The sequence below is a fragment of the Barbus barbus genome (genome assembly GCF_936440315.1).
Source record: "Barbus barbus genome assembly, chromosome: 16".
Classification (NCBI taxonomy): domain Eukaryota; kingdom Metazoa; phylum Chordata; class Actinopteri; order Cypriniformes; family Cyprinidae; genus Barbus; species Barbus barbus.
Window position 1 is genome coordinate 11,859,105 of NC_136744.1, and position 23,863 is coordinate 11,882,967.

The following is a 23,863-nucleotide window of genomic DNA, read 5'->3' on the forward strand; positions in this document are numbered from 1 at the left end:
TATAGTTTAATAATTTACAGAGAAGTGCTACCTACAGAATGCACCTCCTCCTCCTGTCTGACTGACAGTCAGAGGGTGAGAGAGCCTGACCTGATGTGTGAATGGCTGGGTCGAGCTAGTGTTGCTCCCTAGTGGACATAATACAACCAGTATACCAAGTTGAAGAAGGTGAAGGTGATGGGAAAGATGACACGTGACCACTTGTCGATGGCGTTTACATCTGTCAGGTTTGGAATCTTCACCTTTAGCTGAGCGGCTCGCCTCCTAAGACGACTCTTTTTTCGTGCCATTGGCCTCTCAACAGAGGCAGTGGGCCGGCTGTAGAGGTCCCGACCTGTAAGGGGCTTACGGTATTGGATGCTGGCACTATCATAAGAGAACATGGTGTTCCTCGGGTCCCCAAGAGCACCTAACATCTCTGCCCCGCTAAAGCGCAGGTCAAGGTTTGTCAGGGGAATGTGTCCATGGACATCAACCTTTAATGGAAAAAAGAGCAATGAAAAGAGGTAAAAGGTTTATACACAAAACTAACAAAAACTTTGAAAAATAATTGTTTACGGTGTAATTAAAAAATTAATTGGTGCACTTTGAAGTACATGAAGTACAAGACCCACCTAGGGATGCACCGATACCATTTTTCCAGAATTGATCTGATCATATATATCATACTGTTTTTATAATCAATGTAGAATTTCTATACATCAGTGTTTTGTGTGTTAAACACAATCTACTAAATATAGACAACTTCATTTTAAAGAAAAATAACAAATTAAAAATATATAATCAAAATCTATGACAAAAATACTATTATAAACTAGGTTAGTGGATAATTCGGCAGCAAAAGTTATTCTAGAAAAATCAGCGCATAATAATTTTATAAAATCTAAACATTTAGTGTAATAACAATATTTAGTGGGTAACAAATATAAGTGAATAAGTGTAGGAATAAATCTGGTAAAATGTTACATTGCTCTTTGTATTGTTGTAAAATGCATTCATGAAAAACAAGTAAATATATTTATAAATATATACTATAAATTAAAAGACATTTCTTTTAAATGTATAGCACAGTAATGGAGGCAGCAACTTCTGATAGGATAGAATGAGAAAGGCTATTAATCTTTTCATTGCGCAAAAGTATTATAATATGAAACGCTCGATACAGAGCGGCACAAATTGCTTATGTGCATCCCATGCGCAGAATGTTGCGCTTGAAGCAACACGGAGTCAAAGCACTCTGCGTAGAAGGGTTCAAAGCACAGAGAGGAGATACTGATGCATAGTATGTGTGTGATAGTTTACTGAGCCTTTTCTTTTAACAGTTTTAAACTTCAGTTACTGTGCACTCTTGGACAGTTTTGTTTTGACTGTCATAACCAAACACGACACAAAGTTTGAATGCTGAATGGAGGATGACAGATAGCCGCAGCGGAGAGAAGAGTTTATGTGAACTTGACTTAAATATTCATCTGTACCTAACATTGAACTATGGAACAGCTTTAGAACACTTGGAATATAATGCACAAGAACTTTATGGTGCTTTATAAAGTTTTTTATTTTTTCGTGGGGCTTAACAATAGTATATGCAGAATTTCTTATTTGGATTGGTCTCGTCTGACCGATACCCAATCCGGCAGAAAATGCCAGTATCAAAGCCAATACCGATACGGAGTATTGGATCAATGCATAGACCCACCTGAACTTTGTTACTCTCTAAGCGACTCTTTTCATTGTTGCTTTTTGCAGCTTTTTCTGCCACTTTCTTCTGCAAATGTGGACCACGGCCGAAGAATATGTAGTTGACGAAGGCATACTCGAGCAAGGCCAGGAACACAAAGACAAAGCAGCCCATCAGATAGATGTCTATGGCCTTCACATAAGGGATCTTAGGTAAAGTCTCCCTAAGATGAGTGTTGATTGTGGTCATAGTCAGAACGGTGGTGATTCCTAAAGAGAGTCAGTATTACAATGTTTGAAAAAGCTTATTTAGAAACTGGTTTACATCAAAAGTAAATTTACAGTAAGAAGTATTGGAAAAAGTGAGGTGAAGAGAAAGTGCTACAAAAGTGTCCTCATACAAACACACACCTAGCGCAACTCGTGCAGCGGAAGCATCATAATTGATCCAGAAAGAGACCCAAGACAGGATGGTGATCAATGTTGAGGGCATGTAGGTCTGCAAGATGAAATATCCAATGTTTCTCTTCAGTTTAAAACTGAGAGACAAACGAGGATATGACCCTGAAAGTGAGAAATGAAAGTACACAAAAACACATTCAGATGAGAAACTTTACAGTGCACTAGCATTCAAAGAGTCAGTAAGATGTTTTAATGTATCTCTTACACTCAACAAGGCATTTATTTGATTGAAAATACAGTAATATTGTGAAATATCATTACTATTTAAAGAAACTGCTTACTATTTGAATATATTTTCAAATGAAATTTATTCCTGTGATGCCAAAGCTGAACTTTTTAGCAGCCGATACTCTAGTCTTTAAAGTCACATGATCCTTCAGAAATCAATACGATATGCTGATTTGATGCTTAATATTTTTATGCAAACAAGGATATCTTTTTTTCACGATTCTTTAATGAATAGAATGTTAAAAAGAACAGCATTGATTTAAAACAGGAAACATTTATAATATTGTCTTTTCTGTCACTTTTGATCAATTTTAATGTATCCTTGCTGAATAAAAAATTAATTTTGTTAAAAAAAATCTTACTGATGGTATACACAGTATACATTGTGGTTGGTCGTTTAATATGTCAGATTCCTGTCTAACTGGGTGGGTCTTGGCAAGAACAAGCTGCATATTGGACCAGACTTTATGTATCAGCAAACTGCATCATGTCTTTACAACTACACACATATAATTTTGCTGTGCTTACAAATAAAAAACAACTTCATTTGAAAGACTGATTTTTGAACTGACGTGAACCGAAGGTAATCTTGGCATATAGTGGTTCTGAAGGTCAGAGGAGGGCTGACTCATCTCGAAAGAAAGTCTATTCATCTCATGAACATGGAGGGAGCGCACTGTACCTGTGGCAAACACCGCTTTCGTAGACAGTGTTTTATAATCAATAATAGAGAATTGCGGCAGCTCAATGTTGTCCACCCCCGTCACTGAACTTCCTCCCTGCCAGTAGAACTCAATGTCATCTGTGGTGTAGCCATCTGAGAGACAAAAGAAGGACAGACACATTCAGAAATACACATATAGTCACAAAACAGCTTGGGAAAAGCTGCCTCTCTCACATTCCCACAGTGTTGTCAGTGGTGTAAATCAGCATGTGAGAGGTCTGGTCTAGGTCTAACCGACAAGATTGTCCCTTCAGACTCTGCGCTTATCTCCAGGAGAGCACAGTACTGCAGAACATTAAACTTAATTTGAGGATGAAGTCTTGTGATAGTCAATTCTCCCTGTTCTTCATTAAGTTCAATCAAAAGAAACATCAGCCTAGAGTCCTGAGTGACTGAAGTACAGCGATAATCTTCATGAAGGTCTACTCATCCCACTCTGCAATGCTCTCTGAATTTTTTCTGACATTTGAAATCCTCTCCTCTTTAATGTTTGAATCTAAAATTGTATGCCAAATTTGTGATGTTTGATTAATTGTCGCTGTTTTCTACAAATAGGGTGTCCCATGACTGTCTCAAAATGATTGTTAGCCTGTTAACTGTACCAAAATAACAGTGTTGTATTGTTGCATAATCTAAATTGATATTCAAATCACTTATAGTAAAAATACTGTATTTAAATATTACGTCAGCTAACAAAACCATAATATTTAGCTGTTCCACATTTTGCATTAAACCCTGTTACGTGAAACATTATAAATCATTTACAAAGCTTTCTGCATCCCCTAATCTAAAGTGTAAACTAATCATCAGTTGTAAATGTTTTACAAACTTTATGGTTTCCAGTCGTGTGTGCGTAAATATATATATATATATATTCACGAACAACCTGTAACCTGGAAGGTTTGTAAAACATTTACAACTGATGAGTAGTTTACACTTTAGATTAGGGGATGCAGAAAGCTTTGTAAATGATTTATAATGTTTATTGAGATAATAGTACAATGTTGACATTTCAATGATCTATAAGTGATTAATAATATATTAACTAGTAACTATTAACCATTAAGGATCTGTTTGATTATTTCATGATGCTATATTTAAAGATAACTTATGACATATTTATAAATTGTTAGCATATACTTAATCATTTGTGAATGTATAGTTATGATTTGTAAATGATTAGTTCATCATTAGCTAATTACTTGTAAATGACTTTTAAATGAATTAACAAAACATACACAAATTGTTAGCATATCACTTATTAATCTCTTATGAATGTTTTGTAAATGATTAGTTAATCATTAACTAATCACTTATAAATGACTTATAACTGGACGTTATTATAAAGTGTTACCAATAAATATTTTATGTTCCTCAGAAGAAAGTAAGTTTTTTTTAAACAACATGAGGGTGAGTAAATGACAGAATTTTCACTGTTGGGTGAACTATCTCTGTAAGAACACCCTACTTGTGGAAAGTATTTTTATCTACATTACAGTAAGTCTGATTTTGTCTTGTCCCATGGATGATGTGTATGTGGTGAAGGTGGCATGGTTTATGTCTACCATGTGAAAGTGACATGGTTTATGTCTCCTGTGATGTTTTGGTTTATCCTTCATGCTGTGATATGCATCTCAGAGCTCTGACATGACAGCAGCCTCACAGGGCTACAGCTGTCTGCCCAACAGAGCAGACACCCAATTACAAACACTGTCTGTCACACCGAGAGAGACAAAGTGCAAAAGAGATGGAGTAGAGGAGATGAAAAAGAGCAAAAAGAAAGAGTTACAGAGTAAGACAGTCGCAGAGACTAAGAAAGATGAAACAGAGAGATTAGTCAGCACAGCCAGATTCTCTGCAGGTGTTTTTCATGATAAATGAGATGATGCTTAAATGCATTATGATTACACAACTGATTGCACCAGTATTTTTGCTGCATTATCATGCAACTGTTGCTTGCAATTGCATGCAATAAAGAAATTTCAGCATCTTTATGTAATACTTTCAGTAATCTTGTTGGTAGGATGTAGGATTTATTAGTTGTGTGTTGTATAAAAAGTTTTTCTGCATTCATTCTATACGGTATATACAGTATTTTTAGTACAGTTAATTAAAAGAATAATGTGAAAAATGTAAGAGGCAATTTTCCTACCTAAGGAGCAATACAAGCTTGAATTACTATATTTACCTCTTCAGAGGTGATGCCATTCATATAGAATATGTTCATATTGTTAAGAACAGCAAGTCGGATCACAAGTAACAGACTGCAGGAAACACTCAAGGCTTAAGACGCATGTGTCTTAAAAATGCATTAGACGCTGAAAAAGATGTGATGCAAAAGCTGCATGTACACAATTTAAAAAAAGCAGATACAATACAACAACATGTCCTGTGTGAATGCCCCCCAAGCCTGCCCTGGGGTGTGTTTCCCATACAACGGGTGTAATTCACTGCTTAACCACCATAGTACAATGCATCTTTGGAAAAATTAACTAGTCACGACTGTTTCACAAACTGTAGTAACTGATTACATGTAATCTGGATTACACAATCAGATTCCAAAAATTAAGTATTTGCAATTAGAGTATATTACATTTTAAAATTCTCTTATGGTTTACATGATTACATATTCACCCAATGGCAGTCAATTATTCATAATTTATTATTTCTCCCAACATTTAAAAAAATGTCCTTTCTACTGTCATACCATATTCTCAAAGGCAGACAGAAAGAAATACATTTTTTAAAAGGATTGTTTCTCTTTTTTTAATAAAACAAGTTTAATAAAACTGACTACACTTTTCATCATGTAATGTATAATCAGTAACAGACTACAATTTGTAAGTAATCTACCCAGGTCTGGTCACACAAAAGTATATTGTTGAACCACATTGGTTCAACAATATACTGTAAAGCTCTTGTTGATGTCACACAAGTAGTGGAGTAATAACATCTGCAAAATGAGATCTAATCAGTGTCAGATTATTGCTGTAAATAATGAACATGGCATTAGAAGACTAAATTGCTATTTTTGTTCTCTGTTGTTTTGCTTTATTTTCAGATGTTTGATTCAATCGCAGTTTCCTCTTATGTCATACAGAGGGTTCCCTCGGGTTAGTAGAACATATCTGCCCAGGCACACTCTTCGAAAACAAAGCTTTCATGCTCATGACAAACTAAAAGATTCAAAATTAAATTTGTGAATATGAAAGAAATAGATTGTACAGCATGTTATCTTGCTTATTTTGCTCAAGAGCATGATCTACATCCACATCGTACTAACTAGAAACTATACTTCTAATCACAGGTCACAGAGCTGTAGATCCAACCACACTACTTTGCGACTCTGTTTGTAAATGTTCCTTGGAACTATGGAACTAAACAAAATACTTATTCAAAAGCCGCTTTTTGTCAATGCCATGTTTTCATCAGGTATAAAACTATAATGAATTTGAATAATTTTCATATAGGGTTTTTCCTCAGTTAATACTGATATATGTGACCCTGGACCAAAAAAACAGTTATAAGTAGCACGGGTATATTTGTAGCAATAGCCAACAATCCATCATATGGGTCAAAATTATTGATTTTTTTATTATGCCAAATATCATGTTCAATGAAGATATTTTGTAAATGTCCTACCATAAATATATCAAAAATGTATTTTGATTAGTAATATACATTGCTAAGGACTTCATTTGGACAACTTTAAAGGCGATTTTTTTCAATATTTAGATTTTTTTACACCATCAGATTTTCAAATAGTTGTATCTCAGCCAAATATTGTCCTAACAAACCATACATCAATGGAAAGGTTATTTATTCAGCTTTCAGATGATGTATAAATCTCCATTTCAAAAACTTGACCCTATGACTGGTTTTGTGGTCCAGGGTCACATACAGTCATGGGCAAAATTATTGGCACCCTTGGTAAATATGATCAAAGAAGGCTGTGAAAATTAATCTGCATTGTTAATTCTTTTGATCTTTTATTTTAAAAATTCACAAAAATCGAACCTATCATTGGATAAAAAGAATTTAAAATGGGGGGAAATATCATTATTAAATAATTGTTTTTCTCTAATACACGTTGGGACACAATTATTGGCACCCCTTGAAATTCTTATGAGTAAAATATCTCTGAAGTATATTCCCATTCATATTCACAATTTTGATCACTCCAGGGTGATTATGAACATGAAATTATCCAGCCATGGCTTCCTGTTTCACAGAAATATAAATAGGAGGGAAAACAAAGCCCAAATTCCCTTAATCATCCATCACAATGAGAAAAACCAAAGAATGTATTTCTGATGTACAGCAAAAGATAATTGACCTTCACAAATTAGTGAAGTGGCTTTAAGAAAAGAGCTAGAGCAGTGAAAATTCCCATTTCCACCATCAGGGCAATAATTAAGAATTTCCAATCAACATAAAATGTTACGAAACTTCCTGGAAGAGGACGTGTGTCTATATCGTCCTAATAGATGGTGAGAAGGAGAGTTTGAGTGGCTAAAGACTCTCCAAGGACCACAGCTGGAGAATTGCAGAAAATAGTTGAGTCTCGGGAAACCTTAAAAAAAAAATTATCAAACAGGACCTACATCACCACATGTTGTTTGGGAGGGTTTCAAGAAAAATTCTCCTAACTCATCCAAAAACAATCTCCAGCATATTCAGTTATCAGACACGACTGGAACTTCAAATGGGACTGGCTTCTATGGTCAGATGAAACTAAAAAATGAGCTTTTTAACAGCAAACACTCAAGATGGGTTTGGTGAACACATGGATAAAACGTACCCCATGTGTACAATGAAATATACTGCTGTATTTTTAATGTTGTGGGCCTATATTTCTGCTGGAGGTCCTGGACATCTTGTTTAGACACATGACATCATGGATTCTATCAAATGCCAACAGATAAAAAATCAATAAGTGACTGACTCTTTTAGAAATCTTATAATGGGCCACATTTGGATCTTCCAACCGGACAATAATCCAAAAACAAACCTTAAAAACAACACAAAAATGGGTCACTGGGCACAAAACCAAGCTTCTGCTATGGCCATTCCAGTCCTCTGACCTGAACCTGTTAGAGAAACATTTATTTCATAATGATATTTCCCCCCATTTTAAATTCTTATTATGCAATGAAAGGTTTGATTTTTGTGAATTTTTTAAATAAAAGATCAAACGGATTAACAATGCAGATACATTTTTACAGCCTTCTTTGATCATATTTACCAAGGGTGCCGATATTTTTGGCCGTGACTGTTTGATAAACTGCAATTAAGCCAACTGATTCATGGTTGTTAAAGGTTAAACCACAAACAGCACTTACAACTTTCAATCTCCAGCGTGCAGTTCTGCTCATCCAGCGGGTATCTTCGCAAATCCATCATACAAGCAGCTGTGGTAGTTATCCTACAGATATGAGGTGAAAAACAACACAACACAATACTATTATAATCATGCAGTTGCTTACTGGATCTACAGTAACAGTAAGTGTGGGTCCGACTAATCAAACATACTTCCATTTTTTTTTTATAAAGTGTGAAATCTGTCCAGATGTCAGAGGAGGCAAGTGAAACATTTAAGCTGTACATTTCAGAGCAGATGATGTTACAGCCACCTGCTTCCACCTGTAATGAGATTTATATTCAAAGCACTGGCTGCTCAGCAAAGCTTTGCAGAACTTTAATTCATGCTGAACTAATATGGATTTGACAAGCACGTGTACTTCTTCATTTAACAAAATAATAAATGTAATCATCTTCCAATCAACTAGCGTTAAGAGAAATAGATGCAAGTACTTGGCCGATAATACGCACTAATATTTGCTTATCATTTATTCACATGTCATTAAAAAGTTCTCTCACAAGCTGCTGGATAAACATCACTGCAGAAACACTGCGTTCCTTATACCATTCTCGTGTTTCATCCCTCTTTATTTCTCTCCTGTGTAATTGCCTTAACGTCGTCTCAGTCATGTCTGCAGCCCCTCTTTGAAATGCCTCTGGCTGGATCTTAATTATGCGGAGCTTTAATTAACACGGAAACACACACGCGGTGGCCTTTCAGTGCGTGACTGCTGCACTTTTAGACAACTTATGATGGAACTACTTCTTCAATCTGCAGTCCTGGATGAGTTTTGGTATAAAGCACTTTTTCCTAACAAACACACATTTGTTAAATGAAATAAATATACGTTACCTTTCCACCCCTACAAAACACACTTAATTTTTACCTTATTTTACTGTATTGTTTTTCTGAGGGGCACAGAGATGGTTATCTAAGCAGTTATCACATATATTTATAAACACACTCATAGGTGCACACTTCTATAGAGCAGCGCATGTCCATACCCCTCAGGCATAGTACATTAGATATAAATTATACAGTATTGAGCAAGAAGGAGAGAGAGGGAATATCGGCCAGACAAAACCTGCATATCTAACTCTGTACTATGTAGGAAAAGCAGCTTTCCCTCTGCTGAAAGACATGAATCTTGACTTGAATTAATCAATATTTAATAAGGATTTAGTAATTAATCAATATTTTATGTTTTGGCATTTTTAGCAGTGACTACTGAAAGTTAATTCTTTTCTAGAGAGTTTTTTTAACATACCAGAACTGATACACTTTTAAATTTTTTTTCTTTTTAAGTCGCGGTAATAGAAGCTTGAGAAGCAAAATTGCATAAGATATTAAATCTTATTTATTTTTCTTCAAAAATGTTTTTCTTATTTTTAGCATAAATCTAACAAAATGTAGAGAAACTTTGTGTTTAATATTATATCTATCTATCTATCTATCTATCTATCTATCTATCTATCTGATTTTTTACAAAGACGTTAATACTTTTATTCAGCAATTAAACTGATTAAACATTAAACTGATCAAAAAGCGTAAGTAAAGAATTATGAAGTTACAAAAGATTCCTATTTTTTCTGTTTTATCTTTTATTCATCTTGAAAACAATTATCATGGTTTCCACAAAAATATTGAATAGCACAACTGTTTTCAACATTGATAACAATATTTCTTAAGCCTCAAATCAGAATATTAGAATGATTTCTGAAGGATGATGTGACACTGAAGACTTAAGTAATGACTACTGAAAATTTAGCTTTGCCATCAGGAATAAATTACATTTTAAAATATAAAGAAAACAGTAAATAATAATATTTAACAATATTAATGTAATATTGTTTTTACTATATTTTCTGACTCTTTCAAAATCATTAATACACCCAAACTTTTGCACAATAGAACATATAGTTTACTCATGATTTACATTTTCTTTTCTCTTACAAATTTATTTATAACTATTTATGAAAAATTATTTGCTTCCTTGGTCCAATCCAGGGTCCAGATTCAAACTTTGCTCTGCTAATTGCTGACATCTATCTTAACGCTGGAATACACTCCGCAACTTTTAAAATCAAAAAAGAATTTAAAACACTGGGCATCATACACCTACCGACTTTGTAATAGTCACAGAGGAAAAACTAGCCATCATACACTAAACGACTGAGGATCATACACTACCAGACTTTAAAGTTGTTTCGATCACAAAAAACTCATGCAGAAATATGTGCCCTGTTGCTAAGAGATGCATGACAAATGAAAACAATATGTGTTCTAAAATCAGCAGAAAATATCAAACATGTTTGGAATCTTCTGACTGGATGGAATCAAAGTCTGAAGCTGAAAAATGAGTCTGTGACCATCATACACTACATGATTTTCTATGAATTCTGTCAACTCTTATCTGCAGACTGGCTCTGACTAGCGTTGATTTATTTAAACTGTAAACTGGAGGAAAATCGGGGCAAAATCATGTAGTGTATGCCAGCCTTTAGACAAAAAAAATAAAAAAATAAAGATTTGTGGTTCCATGAGCAAAGATGTAAAATTTCAAATTGTGTTCTTCCAGAAGGCTTCCACATCAGCCAAGCAACTGCCATTGAGATGAATAGGATGTTAATAGAATAGCCTGGTTCAACCAGGACAAAGACAGACTCATCTTTCTTTGGTAAACAGAACCTATATTCCCTGACTGAGACAGGATACACATCTCACTGGGCTTTAAAATCGAAAAATGCACCATCAGGACAGCCAAGGGAATAGGGTCAGCTAAAAATACAGCATACACATGCAGACAGAGATAAATGTAAAGATGCACACACACAAAAGATCCAAACATTAATCTAATGCATGAGACAAAGAAGAAGTGACAAAAAAATATATTAAAAAAGATGCACAAACACAAATTTACTGACCTGAGGCCGTAGAGCACAGTCCCATCAGGATGCAGACGAATCATGCGGTTCTTCACTGTGACCCCATGGACAAAAGATTTCTTGTCATTTATAAAGTAAGTATCAGGCACCCAGAGTTGATCAGCCACTCGGTTATCCAAAGTAAGATTGAGAGGAATCCCTGTGTAGGACAGGCGCTTATCGCGCCAAGACTGCTGGAAATACATGGTGATGGTATAGTCCTGAAAAACACACAAAAAACTGTTCATTTCATCAATTCCAAAATATCGGACACTTCACATTAATGCCATATTGTCACTGCATTAGATTCAATATATAAAAACAAGTGGCATTTACTGCAAAGAAAGACAGCATAAGCACATATTTCAAATAAAACATATTTGGTTTCAAATGATAAAATGTTAAATTTACAGTTCAAAATGAAGACAAAATGTATTCAGACTCTTTCTGGTTGTCAAGTGCATCCCTTCCTTTAAGGATACATGGAAAACTCGGACCTCCAAGTCTGGCATTCATTATTACAAGAAGTCATGCATTCAAGTCGGACACATAACAAGGAAATAGCATAAACAAAGCAAAACAATATTTATATTGTGAACAACAAACCCATCTACGACTGAATTCAAAATTAAATGAATTCAATCTAAAATTATTCATTTCTATCAATTATTTATACATGGAACAACATGTTTTATGTTACATAAAGCAAACCATGCAACGAATGCTAATTACCAGCTATTCTGTAAATCACAGCTTTAAAATTGCTCAAATACAGCATACAAAAATTAAAATAACTTGCAAAATCATTCATTGTTCTGAGAAAAGCTTGTGTTGCTTGTTTTGTTTGCAGTTCACTTAATTTAACGGGTTGTGAATCTAATGCAATAAATTCATTTTTATGACTAAGTGTTACTTTAGAGTCAAAAATGTGCAAAAGTATGTACAGTACATACAAAAATAAAAATGCTGAATGAAAATTGTGTGGGTTTCCAGTGGTTTTAAGAGTGAAAACATGTGCATGCTTATTAGCATATGCAAACAAAGTATATACGTCACAAACTAAAACGTATCAATGCTGTGCATCTCGTTCCCCATTTCATCTGCATTTGTAATCTCAGGGTGGACATCTGCATCCTTTTCTGACATATCTAAGGGGATGTCAACCACCTTGAGGCTAAGCTTCCCTTCCCCTCAGCCGAGACCTCGCTAACCCAGTTTTTCTCAGCTGAAGGTCACACAGCCACTGCCTCCAGATGTGTAAAAACACAAAGCATCATCCAAGATGACAAGCTCTCCTTTGCAGAAACAAACAACACAATTATAACAACTGCGTGGCCCTGGTGCTTCATGCTCCACAATAACATAAATCTGTATTGCATTTATCATTGCTTTGAGGTCAAGTTAATCAAGTCTGTGAAATCACCAACTTAAATGAAACTAAATGAGATCCCATTCCAACAGTACATCCATATTTCAGACACTGCTCTGCTCTCAGTAATTGCACTTACATTACTGTGCACTTCATTTAGGTTTGCTGTGAAAAGGAAAGAGTCTCTTAAGACCCCAAATGCGTTGGGACTAACTGTAAGGTCAAAGGTTAGGCTGAAAAACGCAGCCATTTGCACAGAGGCTTCTGCTTAAACTCCATCTCCCAGTCGCCACATTTCTCAGCTGAATAAGTGGTGGAACAAATTAAGTTGAGATCCCATTAAACCAACATGATAAATGAGAGTGAAGGTTAAACAGACAGAGTGGATTCTCCCTGTCTCTCACAGACACTTACAAGCTTCTATAAAACAATCACAGCATCTGTCGGTGTCTGTTTTAAGACATGTTTTAGACTGAGAGGCAGATAAAACTTACGGAGATAAACAGTCCAGAATCAACTTTATGCATCTTTAAAAACCAACACTGCTATAGGAAAAAAAAAAAAGATTACAATAACTTCTGACTGCATTAAATGAGAACTAATTACTGTAGACCAGAGGTTCCTCAAATTTTTGTCAGATGCAAAATATTTACTCAAAAATTAGATTTTAAGTTAAGATTTTATTAATTTGACATCAAATTTGCATATTCACAGCTGATGATGGTTTATGTTCATGTGACATGCAAAGTAAACAACAAATATTTGATAATTGTAACTATTTTATTCTACTCTGCAAGATATAAAACATGTTTGTCTTTAATTCTTCACTTTCTAACGTTCAACCCCCCAATATTTCAAGTAGAAATGTTGAAAATTACGCAAATGTAAACAAAGTTCCCAAATGAACGTTAAAGTCCCAACGCATGCAGAGACTGAGTTTGTGAGAAGCAGCATTTACTGTTGTAGCCATATCACATCTAATAATCATACAGTGGAGATTTAGAACCAATCATGAAAAATGTATTTTTGACCCTATTTTCTTCCTAAGTTCCTGTCCATGTTAACATTATCGCTGTGATCAAAACAGGACAGTTCCATCTCCCGCTGTTCTAGGTTCAACTGAAAAGCATGAAATCGGTGCTGAATGCTGTGTGCAATTTATTTCCCCACAGTTTAAAATACAAACTGTGTAAAAATATAACACAACAAATTAAAGAGACTATCTGTCCTGCTGATTAAAAATTCAATATTGAGAATACATTATACCCAACTGAATAAATGATTTTCAAGCAATTTAATTTCTCTCATTTTCCTTTTTTATAAGCATTTGAATAGTGCAGTATAGATCTAGATATATGTTCTTGTGTTTTAGGGTAGTAACAGTTTAGCACAAGGCGTTGTTTACTGCAATGCAGTAAAATTTGATCCTATCAATATTAACCCTGGGAATACGCAACATCTTTCATTAAACACATAAAAGGAACAGCAGTGACAATTAAAAACGAAAATAATTTTGATGAATTAGTATTCTCCATATGTGTGATGTACTAAAAGCACTTCAGATTCAGTTGCCCTAAAGGGGTGCAGGTAGGTCCGGTCCCAGCACTACTGCTCCTCATCCCTCTGTACTGCAAAGTCTCTGTTAAGATTCTTCTCACATAGCACACGCACATCATCCAGCACAGTTTGCAGATTTAAAACTGCCTATGCAATCACTTCATGACATGCCTTTGGGGGTGGGGGGTGTCCTGAAAACATTTTCATTCTGAGACGATGTACTGCATGAATCCATGAACCTTAAACTGAAATTTGGAAATGCTACTAAGATGACTGAGATCTTGTTAAATATAATAAAGTGACAAGAACTTTGGGATCCTTCAGGAGGGACAAGATGATACATGCAGATTTGCCCACATTTGACGTTAGGAATAATAGTATCTATCATACTTTCTTCTTTTCACATCACTGAATAATACTTATGACATACACTACCATTCAAAAGATTGGGTGGGTAAGATTTTTTTATGTTTTTGAAAGGAGTCTCCTATGTTCACCAAACTGCCTTTATTTGATCACAAATACAGAACAAACAGTATTACCTTTAAATATTATTACAATTTAAAATGTTTCTATTTTAACACATTTTAATAATGATGTAAATTTTATTTATTCCTGTGATGCAAAGCTGAATTTTTATCAGTCATTACTCCAGTTTTCAGTGTCACACGATCCTTCAGAAATCATTCTAATATGCTGATTTGCTGCTGAAGAAACATTTCTTATTATCAGTGTTGAAAACAGTTGTGCTGCTTAATATTTTTTATTGTGGAAGTTGTTATTTTTTATCAGTCTTCTTAGATAAATAGAAAGTTTAAAAGAATCAGAATCAGAATCAGAATCAGAATCAGAAAGAGCTTTATTGCCAAGTGTGTTTGCACACACAAGGAATTTGTCTTGGTGTTATAAGCTTCCAGTACAGAAAGTACAAACATAGTGCAGACAACATATAATTAAGGTGATAAAGAACACTAATGAAGAGAATATACAATAATTAAGAATAACAATAGTAATAAAAATAAAAATATACAGAAAAGAGACATGACCATAGACAGAACTGTGAATGTGCATGTGTCCTATGTGCAGATGAAGGTTTGATGGGTTATTTACAGATGTACAGTACCGGGGTGTGTTATGTGTTGTTCAGGTGGGATACGGCCTGGGGGAAAAAACTGTTCTTGTGTCTGGCTGTTCTGGTGCTCAGTGATCTGTAGCGCCGGCCAGAGGGCAACAGTACAAAGAGAGAGTGAGCTGGGTGTGAGGGGTCCAGAGTGACTTTCTTAGCCCTTTTCCTCACTCTGGAGGTGTAAAGTTCTTGGAGGCTGGGCAGAGGGGCACCGATAATTCTCTCAGCAGTCCTAACTGTCCGTTGTAGTCTTCTGATGTCTGTTTTGGTAGCTGAACCAAACCAAACAGTTATAGAAGAACATAGGACAGACTCGATGATTGCAGAGTAGAACTGTTTCAGCAGCTCCTGAGGCAGGTTGAACTTCCTTAGCTGGCGGAGGAAATACAGCCTCTGCTGGGCCTTTTTCGCAATAGAGTCAATGTGATTGTCCCACTTCAGGTCCTGGGAGATGGTGGTGCCCAGGAATCTGAATGACTCTACTGAAGTCACAGTGCTGTTCATGATGGTGAGTGGGGGGAGAGCAGGGGGGTTTCTCCTGAAGTCCACTATCATCTCCACAGTTTTGAGCGTGTTCAGCTCCAGGTTGTTAAGACTGCACCAGACAGCCAGCTGCTCAACTTCCTGTCTGTAAGCAGACTCGTCACCATCCTTGATGAGGCCGATGACTGTAGTGTCGTCCGCAAACTTCAGGAGCTTGACAGAGGGGTCCTTTGATGTGCAGTCATTCGTGTAGAGGGAGAAGAGCAGTGGGGAGAGAACGCAACCCTGAGGGGCGCCAGTGCTGATGGTGAGAGTCCTGGATGTGAGTTTGCCCAGCCTCACTAGCTGCTGCCTGTCTGTCAGGAAGCTGGTGATCCACTGACAGATGGAGGAGGGCACAGAGAGCTGTCTCAGTTTGTCTGAGAGAAGGTCAGGTATGATGGTATTGAAGGCCGAGCTGAAGTCCACAAATAAGATCCTTGCATAATTCCCAGGTTTGTCGAGGTGTTGCAGGATGTAATGCAGTCCCATATTGACAGCGTCATCCACAGACCTGTTTGCTCTATAGGCAAACTGAAGAGGATCCAGCAAGGGTCTAGTGATGTCCTTCAGGTAGGCCAGGACCAGTCTCTCAAGTGACTTCATGACCACAGACGTGAGTGCGACAGGTCTGTAGTCATTAAGTCCAGTGATTTTGGGCTTTTTGGGGACGGGAATGATGGTGGAGCGTTTGAAGCAGCGGGGAACTTCACACAGCTCCAGAGATCTGTTGAAGATTTGTGTAAAGATGGGGGCCAGTTGGTCAGCACAGACTTTTAGACAGGCAGGTGAAATACCGTCTGGTCCTGAAGCTTTCCTAGATTTCTGTTTTCTGAAGACCCGGTTCACATCCTCTACACAGACTTTAAACGCAGGTAGAATGGTGGGGGAGGGAGTAAGGGGGGTTGCAGGGGGGGAAGGTGAATGTGTGAAGTGCAGATCAGAGCGGGTGCTGGGTGTCAATCTGGCCTTTTCAAATCGGCAGTAAAACACATTGAGATCGTCAGCCAGTTGTTGATTCTCCACAGACTGTGGGGGTGGTGTCTTGTACATGGTGATGTTCCTCAGACCAGTCCATACCGACGCCGGATCGTTGGCTGAAAGTTCTTTTTTCAACTTCTCAGAGTAGTTCTTTTTAGCCACTCTGATCTCCTTTGTTAGTCTGTTCCTGGCCTGGTTATACAAGATTTTATCCCCACTTCTGTAAGCGTCCTCTTTGGCCTGACGAAGCTGTTTGAGTTTCCCAGTAAACCACGGTTTATCATTATTGAATGATAAGAATGTCCTGGTGGGGATGCATATATCCTCACAGAAACTGATATATGATGTTACAGTCTCTGTGAGTTCATCCAGATCGGTGGCAGCGGCTTCAAAAACAGTCCAATCAGTGAGGTCAAAACAAGCTTTTAAATCTTGCTCTGCTTCATTTGTCCATCTCTTAACGGTTCTTAATACAGGCTTCGAAGATTTGAGTTTTTGCCTATAGGTCGGTATGAGATGAACCAAACAGTGATCAGAGAGCCCCAGAGCTGCCCGTGGGACAGAGTGATATGCATCTTTAATTATTGTGTAACAATGATCCAATATATTTATGTCTCTGGTGGGACATGTAACGTGCTGTCTGTATTTTGGCAGTTCGCGGGAGAGATTTGCTTTATTAAAATCTCCAAGAATGATTAAAAAAGAGTCCGGGTACCTTTGCTCTGTTTCAGATATTTGTTCAGCCAGCTGTTGCATCGCGGCGCTCACGCACGCGTCAGGAGGCACGTACACATTCACGAGAATGAAGGATGAAAACTCTCGGGGTGAATAGAACGGCTTACAGTTTATGAAGAAGGCCTCCAAATTAGGAGAACACATCTTCTTCAGAGTTGTTACATCTGAACACCAACCTTCATTTATGTAGAAACATAGTCCACCACCTCTCGTTTTCCCCGTTAGCTCCGTGATGCGGTCTGATCTGAACAGCTGATATCCAGGCAAATGAAGCATGTTATCCGGGATGTTTTCACTCAGCCAGGTTTCAGTGAAGCACAATGCAGCAGAGTTTGTAAAGTCCTTATTTGTGTGGGTGAGGAGAAGTAGTTCATCCATTTTGTTAGGAAGGGATCGGAGATTCGCTAGATGAATGCTTGGGAGCGCAGTTCGGAAGCCGCGTTCGCGGAGTTTAACCAGCGCGCCGGCGCGCTTCCCTCTTTTCCGTCTGAGCGCGCGTTTGACTAGGACCGCTGCCCCTCCGACCAAAACATCCAACAAAGCGTCTGAATAATCAAAAACCGGAAAAAAATTGTCCGGTGTGTGTTGCCTTATGTCCAGTAGTTCGTCTCTGGTAAAACTGACAGTAGGAAAATGACTAAACACAGAACAAACAAACAAAAACAACAAAAGTACGGGAGCGTTCCACACCACAGCAGCCATACTCGGCGCCATCTTGATGCAATTTAATAAAAGAACATCATTTATTTAAATCAGAAATCTTTTGTAACTATGTAAAAGTCTTTACTGTCCCTTTCAGTTGATTCAATGCATCCTTGCTAAATAAAAGTATCATTTCTTTAAAAAAATCTCATCAACCTCAAACTTTTGAACATCTAAATGAAACATTACATTTCTCATAATGTCAACAAACTTTCACATTCCCTTAAAGGATTAGTTCACTTCCTGAATAAAAATTTCCTGATAATTTACTCACCTCCATATCATCCAAGATGCTCATGTCTTTCTTTCTTCAGTCGCAGCTTCAAAGGGCTCTACGTGATCCCAGCCGAGGAAAAAAGGTCTTATCTAGTGAAACAATCTAGTCATTTTCTTTAAAAAATACAAATTTACATACTTTTTAACCACAAATGCTTGTCTTGCTCGACTTCACGCATTACGTAGTCATGTTGGAAAGATCATGCGTAACAGAAGTACCGACACAGTGTTTACAAAGCGAATATGCAAAGGAAGCCAAGCGTCCTTAACAAAAAAAAGGCAAAACAATGATGTCCAAGATGGAAGAGAAAATGAGATGGAGTTTTTCACCCTACAAGTTGCAGATGTGCATAGCAGAGCTAGAGCAAGACCAGCATTTGTTAAAAAGTATACATTTTTATTCTTTTTAGAAAATGACCAATCATTTCGCTAGATAAGACCCTTATTCCTCGGCTGGGATCGTGTAGAGCCCTTTGAAGCTGCACTGAAACTGCATTTTGGACCTTTAACCCATTAGCGACCATTAAAGTCCACTAAATGGAGAAAAATCCTGAATTGTTTTCCTCAAAAACGAGTGAAGACAGAAAGAAACATCTTGTGTGACATGGGGGTGAGTAAATGATCAGACAAATTTTATTCTGGAAGTGAACTAATCCTGATGTTTTCTATAACATTCAATTAACCAAGAAAAAAACAAACATTTTTAAAACATTCAGAAATAAAATTTTCATAACTTAATGAGAATGTTAGCAAAATGTTCTTAGAAGAACATATTTTTCTTAGCTGAGCATTAGCTTGCATGGTCTAAGTGACGTCAGAAAAGGAAAGATGAACCTATTATATTTGTTGTAATAATCATTTTTTCTTTGAATATAATTCACTGATTAATCATTTACAATAAGTCCTAGAATGTGAACAGAGAAAGTAAAAGTGAAGTCTATTTTGCTGAAGTCCACACCAGCTGTTAATAAAAACACCAGCATCACACTGCAGCCAAGAGTCCACTTCTCACATCGAGCATCTTTTACTGCAAACCTAACATGCATCCTCACACTGCAGTCACGACGTGGTGAGCGAGGGAAACCGAAGTAACCAGCAGTGTACATTAATAATCAATGCAAGAGCGTACAAGACCTGGCTATGAAGCTATGACAGCACTGAGAACAGCTGACCTTCTGCAATATTCTTATGGGAGCTGCAGTAGATAATCTTTTAGTTTAACGCAGTTTCTAAATTGGCTTTTTCTCACTTCTCCGCCAAATCACCTTTCTGTTGTTGTGATAAGGAGTGCAGTGCTCTCTGAACCTGTGATTTTCTGCGCTATAAAAAGCAAAGAAAAAGAAAACATCTGTCGATATTGTCGAAAGTGTTATGAAAATCATGTCGAAGTGTATGTGTGTCTTCAAACAAACAGGAGAAAATGGGATGAGAGAGTTCGCAGTGAGGCAAATAGTGTTCAATATCTGATTTTCTAAAAGCACTAGGGATGCACTGATATTAAAATTCTGTCCGACAGCAATTAACTGATATCTATTTTCATTTAAAGGATGATAACCAATAAATCACTGTTATTATTAAATTTCTATGCATATTCTCTTACAATTAAAAATAAATAAGGGCATCGAATTATAATATTCAGAAAGAAATAGTATTACTGAACTAGTAGTGTTTCTACAGTTTAAGTGAGCAGAACACGAAAGGTAATCTAGATTTTAAAATGAGGTAGGCCCAATTATCCAATAGCTGAAAATATATGTAATTTCAACCATTAATCAGTAAGTGAAATGGTAAATGAAAAATTAATCTGGTACACTGGAAAAGTGTTAACCTGAAATTTCTATTTCTACCTGACTGAACCTTTAAAATTGTTTTGTAGATGTATTTATGTTTAAATAATATAACCATTAAGATGCTGAATCTTATTTTGAATCACTTTTTTTCAGCCTGTCTCCCTAAAATCACATCAAATTGTTGAAAGCTACACCTTTTTAATGTTAGTCTCTGCAGATACTCCACAAAAATGACAACAACTGCCTCACTAAACCTGACTTTTGTTCACATTACATTCAAAAACATCTAAATTCATTCTTGTGAAATTCACCCTTGACCGGTATGAAAAGCAATCACGAGAAACTGATGAGATAAAGAACTTCAAAACAGAGCATAAGAACACTTTAAGATACACCCTTTCAACAGTGAATGTAATCAACTCTACATAATAATTCATAACTCATCATTCATTTCAAACTCCACAATAACGTTTGGGACGGTTTCTTGTGCCCTGACTTGGCCACAACTGACATAAACTGCTCCAGGTAGTATTTCTATATACTTTACATTTAATCTAACCATTTTAGATTTTATTTAAATGTATATTTCTATAGAAACAGACTTTCTAGACACAGTGAGTCCTGAAGCAGCTGCTGCAAATGCTAAGTATCTTTCTGCTGCGCCTCACTAACTCCCGCCATCATGTATCCTCCCCGAAAGGCCTCCCACTTGCTAAAATAATTAATGTATGACAAACCACTACAGAAATGGCTTTTGTTCAAGCCCACTATTCAAAATTCACAAAAAAAGCTTTTTCCAGTGTGGCCAAAATGACACCTTGTCATAACAAAAGTGCCAACCTCAACCTTAGACCTGATGTATCCTAGAAAACCCCCAGAGTGCCATCAGAGTGGATACAACTGAAGTTTATTTCAGAACACGTTTTATTCTTACTACTCTCTTATCATTTTGAAAAAAAAATTATCTGCATTAATCTCCAGTTCAGGGCAATCGTATGGCAGAAAAAAGAGAGCTCACTTTTCCTCTGCAGTTGTTCTCAAACAGGGGACTGGGGCCCATTAGGGGCCTTCAGAACTCCCAAAGAGGTCACAGGAATTAATTAATCACACTATATTAAAAATTAATTCACAAAGAAATCAATATGTACATTGAAAAAAATTATTTATTTTTGCCCTCAATATTTTTTTTTTTTAATTGAAGAGCACACCAAAGTAGAATCTTTGCTCTTATGGAGTCTTGTGGTTAATTATTTTTTATCAACACTCCTTGGGACATATTAACTAACAGATTGTGCCAGCGCAAACCATCTTTTGCTGTTAAAATCTAAAGACATGCAATGAAACATTAGCAATGAAAACGCTAACCTTATTGCATATGCATTTGTACAAGTTTCTCTTTCAGATACAAAATTTATGGGAGGAGAGTATTTAAATGAATCCAGCAAGGTTAAATGAATGCCGCAAGATTTACAGTAGTCAGTTTACTCATATTTGCACCATTATTTAACACCCCTAAAAAATGTCTTAACCCATTTTGCACCTGTGTTGATAGTAGATTACCCACACTTGATTTTCATCGGCTCTGCTTGTTTGTGATCGTACAGTAATTTGCTTTGCTCTTAGAAGATTCTTTAAATATTGTGTCCTTTGAATATTGTGTTGGACAATGGGGGGAATGCAAAGAAGTCAAAAAGGTTGAGAAATGCTGCTCTATACAGTATACAGCATACTCATTGGACATGGGCCAATAAATTTAAGCTAACACATCCTACAAACCATTGACCATCATGATCATCTTCATCAAAATCATCTTTACTTCTATTTCAGAGTGGCATTAAAATCACTGTTGTGTTTTAGCATCAACCTACTCCAACCTGTGGATGTGCATATATGGGGTCTTGTGTGCATGTTCCTTACAAAATTGCTTATTTTGTCCTTCTATGCTGAGTCAGAGTAAAGGCTTATGTCAGTTCAATTCCAATGCCAAAACAATCATAATGCAAAATGAACACAATGTCTCTCTAATCTCACAGTCAGCTGTGCTTGTGTATGTGAGCAGGAGAGAAAAGAGTAGCCTGTAGCTCTTTCCTGAACAGCAGACTCTAGTATATTCTCCCACTTTATTCATCACTGCTGCCTTAATAGGTTGTGTTGACAGAGATGTCCCCTTCCTTAATAGCCCACCATCTATTAAACAATCAGAGTAGCCTGTAGACTCACCATGTTCACTTCCGACACCATGTCGATACTGGCGATGTCAATACTCATACCAACATCAACCGGAGGACCTGCAAAGCAAACAGACACCACAATCTCTCCAACATGGCCTGATGACAGTCAATCCTGTCAATGATCCATCAAAATGGTCACATCCATCAGTGAGAACGGAAAAGTGTTTTAAATCAATATAATGCCTTTACCTCCGAAGTCAGGCCTGAGACGGATGTCGTAGCCTTTGAGTAGTTTATCCACAGTGACTTTGACATATGACATGTTGCTTGGTTCGTTTACACTGTGGAAGAGTAGTGTGATACTTGAGAAACTGTGACTCAAAGAAACCAGGACTTGAAGAATAGCAAGAACAGTGACGGTTTAAACTGTCTTCTAGGCTGGCCAACCTGGTCTTAGCTAGTCTACTAGCCTGGCCAAGCTGGTCTAGCTAGTTCCTCAGCCTAGCTATGCTCATGCTCATCTGGCTTTCAGCCTGACCGTCTGAAAAGTACCCAAACCTCTCTGAAACCAGCCAATAGGCTGGGAGACCAGCTAAGCCCAGCAAACCATCTTAGGCTGGTTTAACATGGCTCCGCAGAGAATGCAGGCAGACTGATAACACACAAGCAGGTTATGTCTTACCTGTGCGCTGTCGGACTACGACCCACCGTCAAAGCCAGGAGCACAAGGAGACACAAGATCCCCGCGCGCCAGTGATCCCGAGCGATCAGCATCCCTCTCATCATCGACTGAGAAGCAGCAATCCAAACTTAGTCTGAAGAAGCGCTCCAGAAAATTCAGCTACACAGCAACGCATGCGCGACGACGAGACCAACATCAAAATACTACAAATGCAAAAAAAGAGAGCAACTCTAACGAAAACCAAAGTGGCGCGCGAGGCGTTCTTGCGTCTGTCGCGCTCTCCGGTGCTGCTGACTCTGCTGGCGGAGCGGATCAGTATGCCGGTCAGATCCCATCGCCAGCGGGTCACTTGACACGACAGCTCATGGATGGCAGTCCTTCGCGTGTCTTCCTTGTTAATTCCGAGAAGCTGAACGTGCTGTCGCGTTGAGATTATGCGCCTATCCCTTCCGTGCGCATAAAACGATTCAGTCTGAGGCAGACAGAGCTGAGTGCGTAGTGTTTGCTGGAGGAGGTGTGTGCACCTGACTCAAAAGCTCTTTCGCGGCATCTTTCAATTTGCGGTGCATCACGCA

General features: G+C 37.3%; 1 protein-coding gene across 1 annotated transcript; it reads right to left on the reverse strand.

Annotated features, from left to right (window-relative positions):
* Window positions 1–128: 128 nt before the first annotated feature.
* On the reverse strand, window positions 129–23,392 carry LOC306882185 (gamma-aminobutyric acid receptor subunit beta-1-like; the record flags this gene model as incomplete). Its single annotated transcript, XM_079436658.1, has 9 exons — window positions 129–476; window positions 1,697–1,947; window positions 2,089–2,241; window positions 3,050–3,184; window positions 8,434–8,516; window positions 11,378–11,598; window positions 22,656–22,723; window positions 22,856–22,947; window positions 23,289–23,392. 9 exons carry the CDS (start codon window positions 23,390–23,392, stop codon window positions 129–131), a joined length of 1,455 nt encoding a protein of 484 aa, XP_079292784.1.
* Between the last annotated feature and the right edge of the window lie 471 nt (window positions 23,393–23,863).